Source organism: Scardinius erythrophthalmus (genome assembly GCF_964197995.2).
Source record: "Scardinius erythrophthalmus genome assembly, chromosome: 18".
NCBI classification, from domain to species: domain Eukaryota; kingdom Metazoa; phylum Chordata; class Actinopteri; order Cypriniformes; family Leuciscidae; genus Scardinius; species Scardinius erythrophthalmus.
The window spans coordinates 14,451,435-14,464,353 of record NC_138238.1 but is presented as its reverse complement, the minus strand read 5'-3'; the positions used below and the strand labels follow the sequence as shown (position 1 = coordinate 14,464,353).

General features: G+C 37.9%; 1 protein-coding gene across 1 annotated transcript in view; it reads left to right on the top strand.

Moving 5' to 3' along the window:
• Nucleotides 1–12,919, top strand: part of mta3 (metastasis associated 1 family, member 3) — a 37,011-nt gene that overhangs the window by 5,249 nt on the left and 18,843 nt on the right. Inside the window, exons 4-9 of the mRNA XM_081393097.1 lie at nt 250–376; nt 2,687–2,750; nt 2,848–2,965; nt 6,858–6,960; nt 7,766–7,865; nt 7,957–8,145. Coding sequence (XP_081249223.1) covers nt 250–376; nt 2,687–2,750; nt 2,848–2,965; nt 6,858–6,960; nt 7,766–7,865; nt 7,957–8,145 — 701 coding nt within the window. The remainder of the gene's footprint in view (nt 1–249; nt 377–2,686; nt 2,751–2,847; nt 2,966–6,857; nt 6,961–7,765; nt 7,866–7,956; nt 8,146–12,919) is intronic.

Sequence of the window (12,919 nt, the reverse complement as noted above, 5' to 3'; positions counted from 1 at the left end):
CCACTCTACTCCAAAGACTACAATTCACAATAAATTACACTTTAATCATTTTGTGTTGATCGCAACCCAACACAGTAAACACCAAATGACAATAAAGATGGCTGTCATCTTTAAGATCTGCTTTGTGTATGCAAAAAGTATTTGCATTCGGCTGATTCGGTTGGTCTCCTCTAATGTGGCTGCTAATGCAAACAGTCATTTATATGCGTGACCATGCCTTTTGACCCATTTCTAATTCCCTTCATACAGAGGACCTGGAAGAAGAGAAGGAAAGCCCCTCAGAGCCAGACCTCTCTGAAAAACAGAAACATCAGCTTCGTCACAGAGAGCTTTTCCTTTCCCGGCAGTACGAATCCCTCCCTGCCACACACATCAGGTAAACCAGGTTGAACACACGTTCAAATGCTTCTAAATATATGATAGACCGAAGCGTGCCATTTAATCCTCAGTTCAAATTTTCAAGGGGCCGTTGAGGTAAGATAACAGCCCCCATGTTGCACAGCCCACACTAGGATGTGAGTCACAGTTCTGCATCCATCCTTTAACTGGCCAATGGCACCCCAGGGCTTCTGTAGCACCCGCTGTGATTCAGGTGATAAATGCATTAGCGGCCTGGAGCCGGGTGGCAGTGCTTCTTATCAAAGGGTAGCCTCCTATGAGAAACATTAGTGGTGGTGCCGAGGTTTGGAGAGGCCTGCTGTGCTTACTGAAATTGATATCGGCCTCCAAATAAAGGAAATGTCACTCCCTTTCTTCTTTCTTTGTTTTTTTTCTTCTTCTTTTGGCTTCTGTGATCCATAAATATTGAGCAGCCATTGTAGAAGGCTAGCTGGCCTTTTCATGGTATAATGTATTTTGTGAGGAACTGGACACATCAAGATTGAGTTCAATTTTATATAAAAAAAAATGTTGCTCCGTCACCCAATAAAATAAATTTAAGATGTATCATCTTTAATACTTCGTACATAAGAGTGAATTTTAATTATGATTATGCACCAGCTGAATCTCAGTTACTGATTTTAAATTAGCAATCGTAATTTTTCTTTTGTTGTTAAAAATACCATTTGTAGGTAGGTTTGTTCAAGCATTCTAACCAGCCATTGGTACTACCAATGGTGGAAGTTTGAGGGCAAAGTGCCAATAGCTTTTCAAAATACATAACTTTTTTCTGTAACAAGCTGCTTTGTCCAAGGAGTAGTGGTGTATTGCTCCCTTCTTAATAAATAAATGAAAAGAACAAAAAGACAATTTTTGACAGCAATATTTACGTCAGTTATTATCACAATCTAGCGCTTTGTCCACTTTAAATCAGACACATAAATAAAGTAGTGCGGTAAGGTTACATTTATTTGATTAAATTATAACATTTATTTGAATGAATTAGCCTTTCAAGAGAGATGTGCGTGTGAATTACCTGCGTCTGTGCAGCGTCTCTACTAGCAATGAAGCTGTAAGTTGAATTACTTCAAAATCGGCGACATTGCCAACTCCTTTCTAAATAATATAATGTATGTGATTGAGCAGTGAAGTAAATTTATTAAAAGTCGTTGGTCAGCGTTGGCAAGAAATTTTTCTGCTCCTGTTTCTGTGTGAGCAGCACGATCTCCGATCTTTGTGTGCGAGTGACGTGTGTGCGCTCGAGGGATAGGGATAATGTAGAGCGAGGCGGTTGTTATAGTGAATACAACCCCGACAGGCTGATTCGCGTCGGGGTCTTGAATCAGCCTGAAGGGATTGTATTCGCTATAACAACCGCCTCGCTCTACATTGTCCCGCTTTATTACATGGCTACCTACCAAATAAATCAATAATTTGATTTAAAAAGGAGTTTATTGATTTAAACACGATTGTATTGCTTCCGCTAAAGAAAATAGTCCGTTCTGTCTCTACGGTTAGAATCCTGCGTCCATAGCAACGCTCTGTTTTTCATGGCAACGGTGTGTTATACTTGGCAGCGGTCTGTTATCAAGAAATAACTGACCGCATTCTACATTAGAATTCAACCAAGCCATGTAATAACTATATATAACGCACCCTTACATCGTTGCAAACCTGTATGACTGACTTTTTTTTCTGTGGAAATCAAAAGAAGATATTTAGAAAACTGTTGGTAAGCAGACAGTTTTGGTCACCATTGACTTAAACTGTGTGAACAAAAAGTGAGTCATACAGGTTTGGAATGCCATGATGGTAAGTAAACATTTTAATTTGGGGAATATCCCTTTAAATTAGTAGCTTGGGTAGCTACAGTTTTAAAGTAGCTTCCCCAACAGTGCAGGTTGGATGTAGACGTGGCAGCGTTCGTGGTTCATGGAAGCACAGAGAGATTAGCATCCGCTTTCCACTGTCCAATAGCTCCATAATGATTTTGTTCAGCGCTTTCTCATTGTCTGTGTCTGTCTCTTATCTGTTTCCTCTCTCTGCCCTTTCTCCTTTAATTTCCTGAATTTTATTATAGTCCTCTCACCCATCTGCTCTTTTCTCACCTTTTCATCTTTACTCATGTCACCATCACACACTCACACATTCTTCTGTAATCTTGCACCTAGTGTCTCCCCCTTCGTCCCCCCTTTTACTGTGCTGTGGATTAGAGGATCTGTGGATACAGCTGGATGCAGAACATAACACATTGGGCTGCATGTTTTAATCATTTATTATTTTTTTTCTTCTGGGGTGGTGGAAATAGGGGGAAGTGCAGTGTGGCCCTCCTGAACGAGACAGAAGCTGTGCTCTCCTACCTTGAGAGAGAGGTAAAGTCTTTAAATGCTATTTTGTATCTGATTGATTGGATGCCTAATTTGAATGAATTATTGTTTAACCATTGCTTTTGCACTCTCTCTTTCTCAGGACACATTTTTTTACTCATTGGTGTACGACCCCACACAGAAGACACTATTGGCCGATAAGGGCGAGATTCGTGTTGGTCCACGCTTTCAGGCTGATGTCCCAGAAATGCTACTGGAAGGTTAGTTTATATTATTATCATAGATGTCAGTTTCTTTTAAATATGAATATTTAGCTAATTAGCTTGAATGTTTTTGTCTCAGTGATAAATCTCAAACTAGAGCATTTGGTGCAAGTAGAAGTAAACAATCAGAGTTGGTTTTTTTTTTGTCTGGTTGCGGTTTCTGTGTCCGTTTGAAAAGGTGTTCTAGGGCAGGGTTGGAAATTAAGGCTTGGGGAAAAACTGCCCCCCAAATTCAAGATAAGGGGACAAAAAAATGCCTCGGGAACAAAATCTATTATGACTGTTGAGATTAAAGTGAAATGTGAAAATGAAAAAATTGTTGATTGCTAACATTGCATCAAAGATTTCTTTTACGTGTTTTTTTTTTTTTTTGCAGTGTTAAAGGGATACTCCACTTTTTTTGGAAATGGGCTCATTTTACAACTCCCCCAGAGTTAAAAAGTTGAGTTTGACCGTTTTTGAATCCATTCAGCCGATCTCCGGTTCTGGCGGTACCACTTTTAGCATAGCTTAGCATGCAGCATTGAAGTGGACAAGACCATTAGTATTTCTCTCAAAAAAATGACCAAAGAGTTTTGATATTTTTCCTATTTAACACTTGACTCTTCTGTAGTTACATTGTGCACTAAGACCGACGGAAAATGTAAAGTTGCGATTTTCTAGGCTGATATGGCTAGGAACTATACTCTCATTCCTGCGTAATAATCAAGAAACTTTGCTGCCGTACCATGAGTGCAGCAGGCGTAATGATATGACGCAGCGCCTGAAAATAGTCCCCAGCTCGGTAACTTCCAACGCTCCCTGTGCAAGCAGGTTGTCACGTTGGTTATGCTAACGGAAGGTAGCCTATTTTCAGGCGCTGCGTCATATCATTACGCCTGCTGCACTCATGGCACGGCAGTAACTTTACATTTTCCGTTCGGTCTTAGTGCACGATGTAACTACAGAAGAGTCAAGTTTTAAATAGGAAAAATATCGAAACCCTTTGGTCATTTTTTTGAGAGAAATGCTAATGGTCTTGTCCACTTCAATGATGTATGCTAAGCTATGCTAAAAATGGTACCGCCAGAACCGGAGATTGGCTGAATGGATTCAAAAACGGTAAAACTCAACTGTTTAACTCTGGGGGAGTTGTAAAATGAGCCTATTTCCAAAAAAAGTGGAGTATCCTTTTAAGCATTACAACCAATCATGCACATTTCTTTTGAGCGTTTGAATGTAATGGCCAATCAGAGGTGTTTAGAGTCACTGGTGATTAACTCCAGTTGTTAGTCACCAGTCACTAGCGCAGTGGTCTGGAACCTATGGTCCACGGTCCTTCGCTTTTGTAAACTGATTTTGTGGGTCACAGTTATGAATATGCATCTTCTGAAAAACTCCTTGTATTCTATTTTTTAATAAGTGAGCAAAATAATTCAAACAAAAAGAAAAAAATGGGTGAATAGGGGTTTGCAAGCCCATGGCGTCAGAATGCCAGTCTGTCAGTCAAGTCCAAAGCAATGCTCTGTGCCGTAGCAATGTGCTATGGCAACGACGCCTCAAACTGTCTAGTGGCAGATGCGTAAAAATAAACAGGAATTTTTCTTGGCATTTGAACAATTCATTACATTTTCATACACATTGTCATAGTAAGATTCAAATGCATTTTGTTTTATTGACCACAGTATTATTGTTGATAAGGGGCACTTTTGATTAATTTTGAAAAAAGGGCAAGGGCTTGAGCCCCCAAAGGTTAATGTATTATTTTAATCAATATTAATAATCATTATTACAGAATCAAGAGAAATAATCAACAATAATGTTGATAATGATTTGCCATATTGCAGTTCTGCTCTGTAATGAATTTAGATTTTTTTATATATGTTATGTAGCCTATTTACATTATGCAACATTATGCAATTGTTGTGAAAATACACGTATGCCAACTTTGAGTAGCATTTAACAATTTGTGTAAATAAACATGCCATGGCAGATGCAGCTTCTTGGAAAAAAAAATGTTTTGCCATGAAAGCGATCCATCCTAAAAGTAAAATGTGAAATGAATCCTGCTGGGGAACAGGGGTGAAATCAGACTGTGTGAAGACATCCTTAAGGCTGAGACACTTTACCGATGTTGGATCCCCATCGGTGGCTCTTTGGTCGATTCAGAAGGTTGAACTGTTCAGTGACAAAGCAAGCAAACAACGAATGAAAACAACACCAGTGCCATTTGCAATTTTCAGAAATATTTGAAAAAGCTATATTACGAAAACCATCTGTAGTGAGCGAGACGGGTGCAAACAATGGCATGCAAACGCTGCGTTGTATGTTTGCAGTCCTAGCTCTTCCAATTTCCCTTTTTGAATGACGAATACAGTCTACTGCCCCCTGCTGATATGGAGAGTTATTTCCTTTTACACAAGCCAAAATGTACATGCTGTTGTTCTGTAGTCCTCGTGTGTTCAAGCACAACTTTTTAACCTGACCTGAGGCAAAATCACAGTCCGCTAGTTCTTCAATGCCAGTTTGGTGTATCTGGGCCTTTAAACCAGACTAGATTTCAGAATGAGTTACATTGAGACTCAATGCATTTTTTTTTTTTTTTTTGGAAGGTATCTTTAGCTGCTTTTCCACCGTCGGACCAAACTGTTCTTGTTGCTTAACGGTGCCGATCTGGCCCTGCCGGATATGGTTTCATGTTCCACTGTGGGCCTGGCAATGGAGCTGATTGGAATGTAATACAAATATGTCAGTCATTGCCTTGGTAACGCAAGAGTTTATAGACAATATGAGATTTAAATGGTGACCGCGTTATTTAGGATCATCAGATATTTCTTTTAATTGTATTATTAATTTGGGTTTACGTCTCTTAACACGCCTAGACAGCTGGAGAGAAACTGGTAGCCTGGCAACAAACAAGTGACCAGTCATGAGTGGCGACGTCACTACATGCATTTTACCATGACGGTTCAGCGTGATTAGCCAACCGTACTAAGAACTCTGGACCGAGAACGGTTTGTAATTGTGCCGTGCTGTACCAGGCTCAAGTGGGAACATAACTGGAACCGTACCTTAACGTTCTTTGAAACGTTCAGCCCACCGGTGGAAAAGCAGCTTTTGTTTGGGGACTGGGAGGGGATTATTTTGTGTTTGAGCTGTTTGTTCCCTGTGGAAATAGTAGTCTCGTTGGGTTGTTGTGTTGCTTATTTGCAGTGTCAAAATGTCACAATGAGTTTGGATCGTGAGCACCGCTGCATCACAAGAAAAACTTCTCATTTACAGTATCGCCGTGTTCCACCAGTCAAGTGTGAAATTGCTCTTCTGTCAGTCTGTGATCCCCACTTTGACTCCAACTGTAAGTCTGTGACCCTGCTCCACTTTCACAAACTTGTCCAGTGTCCAGTCGACAGCTCCTATTATCTTTAATGAGAGGCCAGTGTGAGCGAAGCACTTTTCAGTTCTAGATTTAGATTTAGTCTAGGTTTTAGATTAATACAGTGCGTCAACTTTTTAAATGATATAGTTAAACTGTAAGAAATGAGATTTGATCTGAACCCATGGATTCTGACCTTCCCGTTTTGGGTACTTTTTTTTTTTTTTTTTTTTTTTCTCTCATCCAAAACGATTCATAGTTCAGCATTTACACAACGCAGGATTAAGTGCCTTGCTCTTTATTCTAATGACAGGCTGTTGGGCTGATGATGATAATACCTGTCATCATCATCATTCTTCATGATCTTGCTAAGCAGGCTGTCTTCCTTCATTACCGAACGGCAGGTTTGATTTACGTGTTAATTCCCATCGTTGCCACGGGAACATGTTGCCTGGTTGTCTTGACAGATTTGTCAATGGCAGATTTTACCCACTGGTTTCACACAGCCAGCTCTGATGAAAGAAAATTTCTCTTTAGGAGAACCTGATGACAGAGACCAGTCTAAAATGGAGATGAAGATGTGGGACCCAGAGTGTCCACTGACCAACAAACAGATTGACCAGTTTCTTGTGGTTGCTCGGTATGTCTTTAGATGCTTTCTACATTTGATCCATGCCATATTAATAATTCAACGCATCACAATGAATCAGTGCCCTTTCAAACAGTGGTTCTTAACTGTTTTTCTTCAAGGTGAAGATTTTACATTTGGACAAAATTCTAAAGTAGTACACAAATGTCTATAAAATCAAACACTAAAATATAAGTAATATTACATTAATTATATATTGATGATTAGTTTTCTTTAAAAAAACAAACAAAAAAACAATTGGTTTGTCTATACAGTTTGTTTGGTTTCTAAATGTCTTTTGAATTTTGATGGTTTCAAGCCTGTAAATCTTTGCACAAAACACATTGTGATTGACGCAAACCATGTTCGTCCATGTATTGAATCACGTTTTTTTTTTTAAACCCTGTATTGTTTTGTTCATGGCTTTTGAGTAAGAGATTAAACATTCCAACTTTTTGGACTCTGCCTAACATGGCGAGTCTCTGCAAAGCAACTTTAATTAATAGGGCTGAAAAAAAAGCGGGAGGAGGGATTTCATTATCGGATTAATCACAATCTTCATTTGACTGATCCCAGTATCGATTCTTGGAGGCAAAATTGATACTATAACTGAAATATACACAAATTGAATTGAGCTTGTGAATTGGAATAAAATCTGTATTGATAAATTTGCACCAAACATTTGGATCGTTTTTATATGCAACCCGTTTTTTGGGTCGTGACCTGCCAGTTGAGAACCACTGCTATAGAAGATACTGGAAACTGTGTCATTTTTTTTCATCAAATTTGCATGATGAATCTGGTGATCTGTGTGCAGAGCGGTTGGTACTTTTGCTCGAGCTTTGGACTGCAGCAGCTCCGTCAGACAGCCCAGCTTACACATGAGTGCCGCAGCAGCCTCACGAGACATCACACTGGTACCCATCCCATCAGCACCATCTGTCTCGGCATATCCACTGGAGATGTGTAAAGCCTGATTAATTCTTTCCCTATCTGGTTCTCTTTAAGTTCCATGCTATGGACACCCTGCATCGGCACGGTTATGACCTGTCCAGTGCTCTGAGCGTGCTCGTTCCTCAAGGAGGGCCCGTGCTGTGCCGGGATGAGATGGAAGAGTGGAGCTCGTCAGAGGCAAACTTGTTCGAGGAGGCGCTGGAGAAATACGGCAAAGACTTTAACGATATCCGGCAAGACTTTGTGAGTATGCACAGAAAGTTGTGTTGGGGGAAGAATTCATTCACTAATGCATCATTTGTTTTTCAAATTATTCTGAATCTGTCCAAAAAAATTCTTATTAGAGATTTGTTACATTTTAAACACACGAAAAAAGTAATTGCTAGTAAATCTGACAAATAATTACAAAAAAATGCCAAGTAACACATTGAATTACTTGACATTTTGAAGTGGAAAGACTGAAATAGTATTTTCTTGTAAAACTTGCTCCAATAATCTTTATTTTATTTTTTAAGTTTAAAAAATCTTTTTCACACTACTGTACAAAAAAGTAATGTGAAATATTATTACAATTTGGAATGTTTTATATTTTAACCCTCAGGTTGTGTTCAAAACCCTATAACACTTGTGGTGTCCCCGGTCAGAATTGACTGGCCTATAAAAAAACAGCTTATAAATCACTTGTTATGCTATATTATCACCCAATATTGGATTCAATCTTTTTGTCAACTTGTTTTCTTTCAATTAGGACTGGTTTTATATTTCTATTTGCATCTGATTAACCCTCTGGGGTCTGGGCTGTTTTTGGGGCCCTTGAGATGTTCTGACATGCCCTGACATTTGTGCTTTTTTCAGTTGCTTATAAACATATTAATGGCAAAGGTGTAAATTCACTCTATAAAGCACAAACAGGGCTACCATAATATGTGAGCCATGTGTATGTACATGTTTTCATTTTTGAGAGAATAATGTTTATGCGTGGTTATTGAAAAAAATAAAAAATAAAAATTCTGAAATAAGGCCACAAAACACATAGTAAATATGTGTCAATAAGACTTTTGACAAATGGATGTCCTCGCCTAGTGTTTTTTCTTCAAAATTATGTGAAAATAGTCTTGCTTTATCGTTCACATAAAACCATACATTGATTTAAATTGATGTAAAACAGGTTTTGCTTGGAAAGCCAATATGCGAGGGGGAGGAGTAGTTTACACCTTAGATTACAGTGTCCCACCCACTTTGCATAATGATGAGCCATTCACTCAGGTGTGAAACTGACTGAGCCACAATACAAGAACAACAGATATATTTAGAAGACTTATATTGACCATTTAAGATTTTGCTTACATCTATCTTGTAAATATGTTTTGCTATTTTATTAAAAAGGTTACAATTACAACAATAATTACAATTTCAACAATATTTCAAGTGTACTCTTTCTTTGTAAAAAAAAAAAAAAAAAGATTATAGGCCTACATTTTATCTATGTATTCATATTTCAGTCGATTTTTACTCATCTCAGTAGCAATTCAGTTTGCTAAAACATCATCATTCATTCACACACGCGATTTAAATTTAACTTCTGGCAAAGATGAAGTTGACGATAGGCTATTGACTCGCGATCTTCGCAGTAGGCTAGTGTTTTGGATGGTTTGTTTAGAACCAGCTTTCTGTAAATATATTTCACATTTTTTAGACATGTGAGGCGAGTATAGGCTACGGTCTGGTTCATGATGATCTCCAGTTCAAGCACCTTATGTTGTGATTGCTAGCCTATATTTACTTTAAATCCAGGAAATTTGTTAATGAAAAAATTATTAAAATTAAGATACAATTGATACAAAATGAAATTCGTTTTAAAGAAAGGATTTGTACTTTCTGTTTTGAGGTCTCTGTGAAAGTTTGAAAGTCTTTTAGTGCTTTTTTTAGAGCGCTCGCGTCCATAATGGAGAACTGTCACGTAATATTGTTTTTTCCTCATAAATGCGAACACGAAAAATAAAAGACAAAAGACTTTTAAGTAAAACTTACTCTGAAATTGTGTTCTCGGCGGAATTCGCTCTTCAAAATGCTGCCGTTCGTCCTCTGAGGAAAAGGTGCATTCTTCCTCGCTGTCCAGAATCATCTGAAGGGAGTCTTTATTACCGGAGAAGCGTGTCATACTCAAAACGCGATGAACTATCAGTCTGAAGTCTGATGAACAAACTGTGTTTTTATGGCATTGATCGGGGGGCGTATGCGATGCATACTAGATCAGGTAAACTATTTACATGTGAATCGCGCCGGGGGCGGGGCGGCTGCAGCTCATTTAGAGATAATGAAGGGAGAAGGAAAAACGGTACCTCTCCTTGCTTTCAAAGGGATTACATGAGTTAAAAACATTTGTTTTTTATATAAATTACTTCATTTAAAAGAGGAGATTTCAAGCTTCATAAAGACATATCTCACGTGCCTGTGTGAGAAGTATTCGCTGAGTTATGATTCATTTTCGGATGCGTTTCAGAATGGACTACACGGACAGAGAGAAGGCAGAACTCGCTTCGTGATTATTTTTCTTTATTTGGCAAAAAGCACAACGTTTTGTTTTTATTGTGAGTATACACAAAAATAATACACATTTAACAGAATCGATTGATGTATGAAACTTGTTTTATAAAATCAAAGTCAAAAGAGTATTTGGGGTCTCAATTCAACTCATAAGGAAAAAAGCGAGCAGATCACGCCGGCGTGATCTCCGACCTCTGAGGGTTAATTGTAGGCCTCATTTATTGAGAGTAGGCATCTAATTTTTTGAGTTAAAAAAGCATTATTTATGAATAATTTTCACAATATTAAATGAAATATGAAAAAAATGTGCTCTCTTGATCACACTAGTCTACTTTAATGTTTCACCAGGAAGTTTTTGAAAAACTTTTATTTTTCAAAACATTCAAATAGCTAATACTGAGCTGTACAAACATTTAAATTGCACATAAGGCAGTTTTTATATAAGTGGTTTTAACACACAATTCCAGTTTGTTGGTGAAATATAAACATTTAAACGACAATAAACTGTAATTGTTTTCACAACAGATTTATTCAAACATACATTAAATAATGAAGACATCACTAACAGGTTAAGTAAAAATATAATGAAGATGTAATACAGAGTATAAATATAGCAAAATGCTCTTTTTTTTTTTTTTCTTGCTAACTAATCATTGATCCTCAATTCATTCAAAGCCACAGATTCGTTCACGAACACCGCTGTGTGTTGCAGCTCTGCTGTGGCTTTCATTGGAACTTATTTTGTTGCAAAATAGTACAAAACAAACTGACAATACTGGATCTAAAATGTACAGCACTTAATATTACCCTTTTGTTTGTTGAACTGTTGTATAAAATCAATGTAACTTTCAATGTGTGGATATTTGGGGAAAATTGCATTCTTGTTTGTATAATATACTAGCAACATTAAAAACAATAACTCACACATGGTATGTTTTGTATCGACCGAAAGCTCGAGTCATAAATCGATCTCTACACACAGCCAAGAACGGCAGTAATGTAGCTCGATTTGCTAAGGCAGCATACTATGCACGCAACCTATCATATGCACATTGCTGGCGTGGATGCAGTCAGTTTTGACTGCAAACTTGAGGTAATTTGATTGGATGCTGTATTTGACTGTTTACAACAGATGGAAATACATGCTCGGTTTTAATGTTACTTTAAGGTGGCGTAGAATTACCCTGGAAATCCAGAGTTCTCGCGAGAGCACAATTTGAATTTGCTCAGCGAGTCACTCTGGCATTGAGTAACGATGCTTATTAACTATTCCCTTGTAGCCGAGCTGCACCAATCACATCGGTGTATCTGATATAGGCGGGCCAGAGGCGAGATAAACTGTTGAAAAAAAGATACAGTGTAGAGGAGCAAAAGCAAAGAATGTCACTTCAAATGATAGGATGGAGGAGTTGCAGCAGAGATTAGGTGAAGACATGATATTCGGCTGAAGCGATGGGAAGATTGGAGCAGCTGAAAGGATTGGATCTGGAGTGTGTTACTTCTTGACCTAACTGAGAACATTTGATCTGCTCATTCAGAGACAAGAGTACTTATTTGTGTAGGGAATGGAGTGAAAGCTTTGGTATTGAGGTGTGAACACAAGGAAAAGCTGTTTTCTATTGCACTGAGAAATTGGATTTTTACTCTGGGGCTTTACTTCTCAAGATGGAATGAAAAACAACTGCTCTTCTACTGAGCCACTTTGTTGCACACAATAAGAACTACTGGTTCACAAACACCAAATAGTCCATTAGAGATGGACTTGTTAGGGTGGTTTAAATGTCAGGTTTTCCCTTTCCCTTTCTGTCTTAAAGCAGTCATTGATAGTGATCGATTTGTGCTGTGATTAATGGATAGAAATGGATGATGTTGAACATTTATCATCACCCCTGCAGGGTTCAAATACAGAATCTAGCTTGTCTGGCTGATTCTGCATTAATTCTGTACAAGTGGATTAGAAGTTTCACAGGGTATATAGCATTAAAGTTCAAGCGGCCTAATTGTTGTATAATTACTCATGAAATTGTGTTAAACTGTAGTAATAAGCTATTATACCTTTTTAACACTCTGACAACCTACCAAAATGCATGTTGTCACCTCATTTACAGAATGAAATTTACTAAAGATAAAAAAATAGTTTTCAGTGATTGTCTCACAATGTATAAAAAAAGTGACATTTCCTCTTAATTTTTTGATTAAACATTTGTAATGTCATTGTTTTATAAAACTTAAAAATATTTTAATTGTCATTTTTGTAAAGCATAACAGTTAAGGAGAACCTGGATTCATAGAGAAGAACTGTACTCTAATGATTCTCATCCTTATTCATTACCGGGTTCAAAAACCGAAGGCTTTAGGTATATAGGCAGAGAAACCAGCAACTAAAAATACATAGCAGCACCTCAGGATGTTAATCTAAATGTTCTTCATAACACCAGCTGTCGGCACAGAACACCTTTGTGTTCATTTT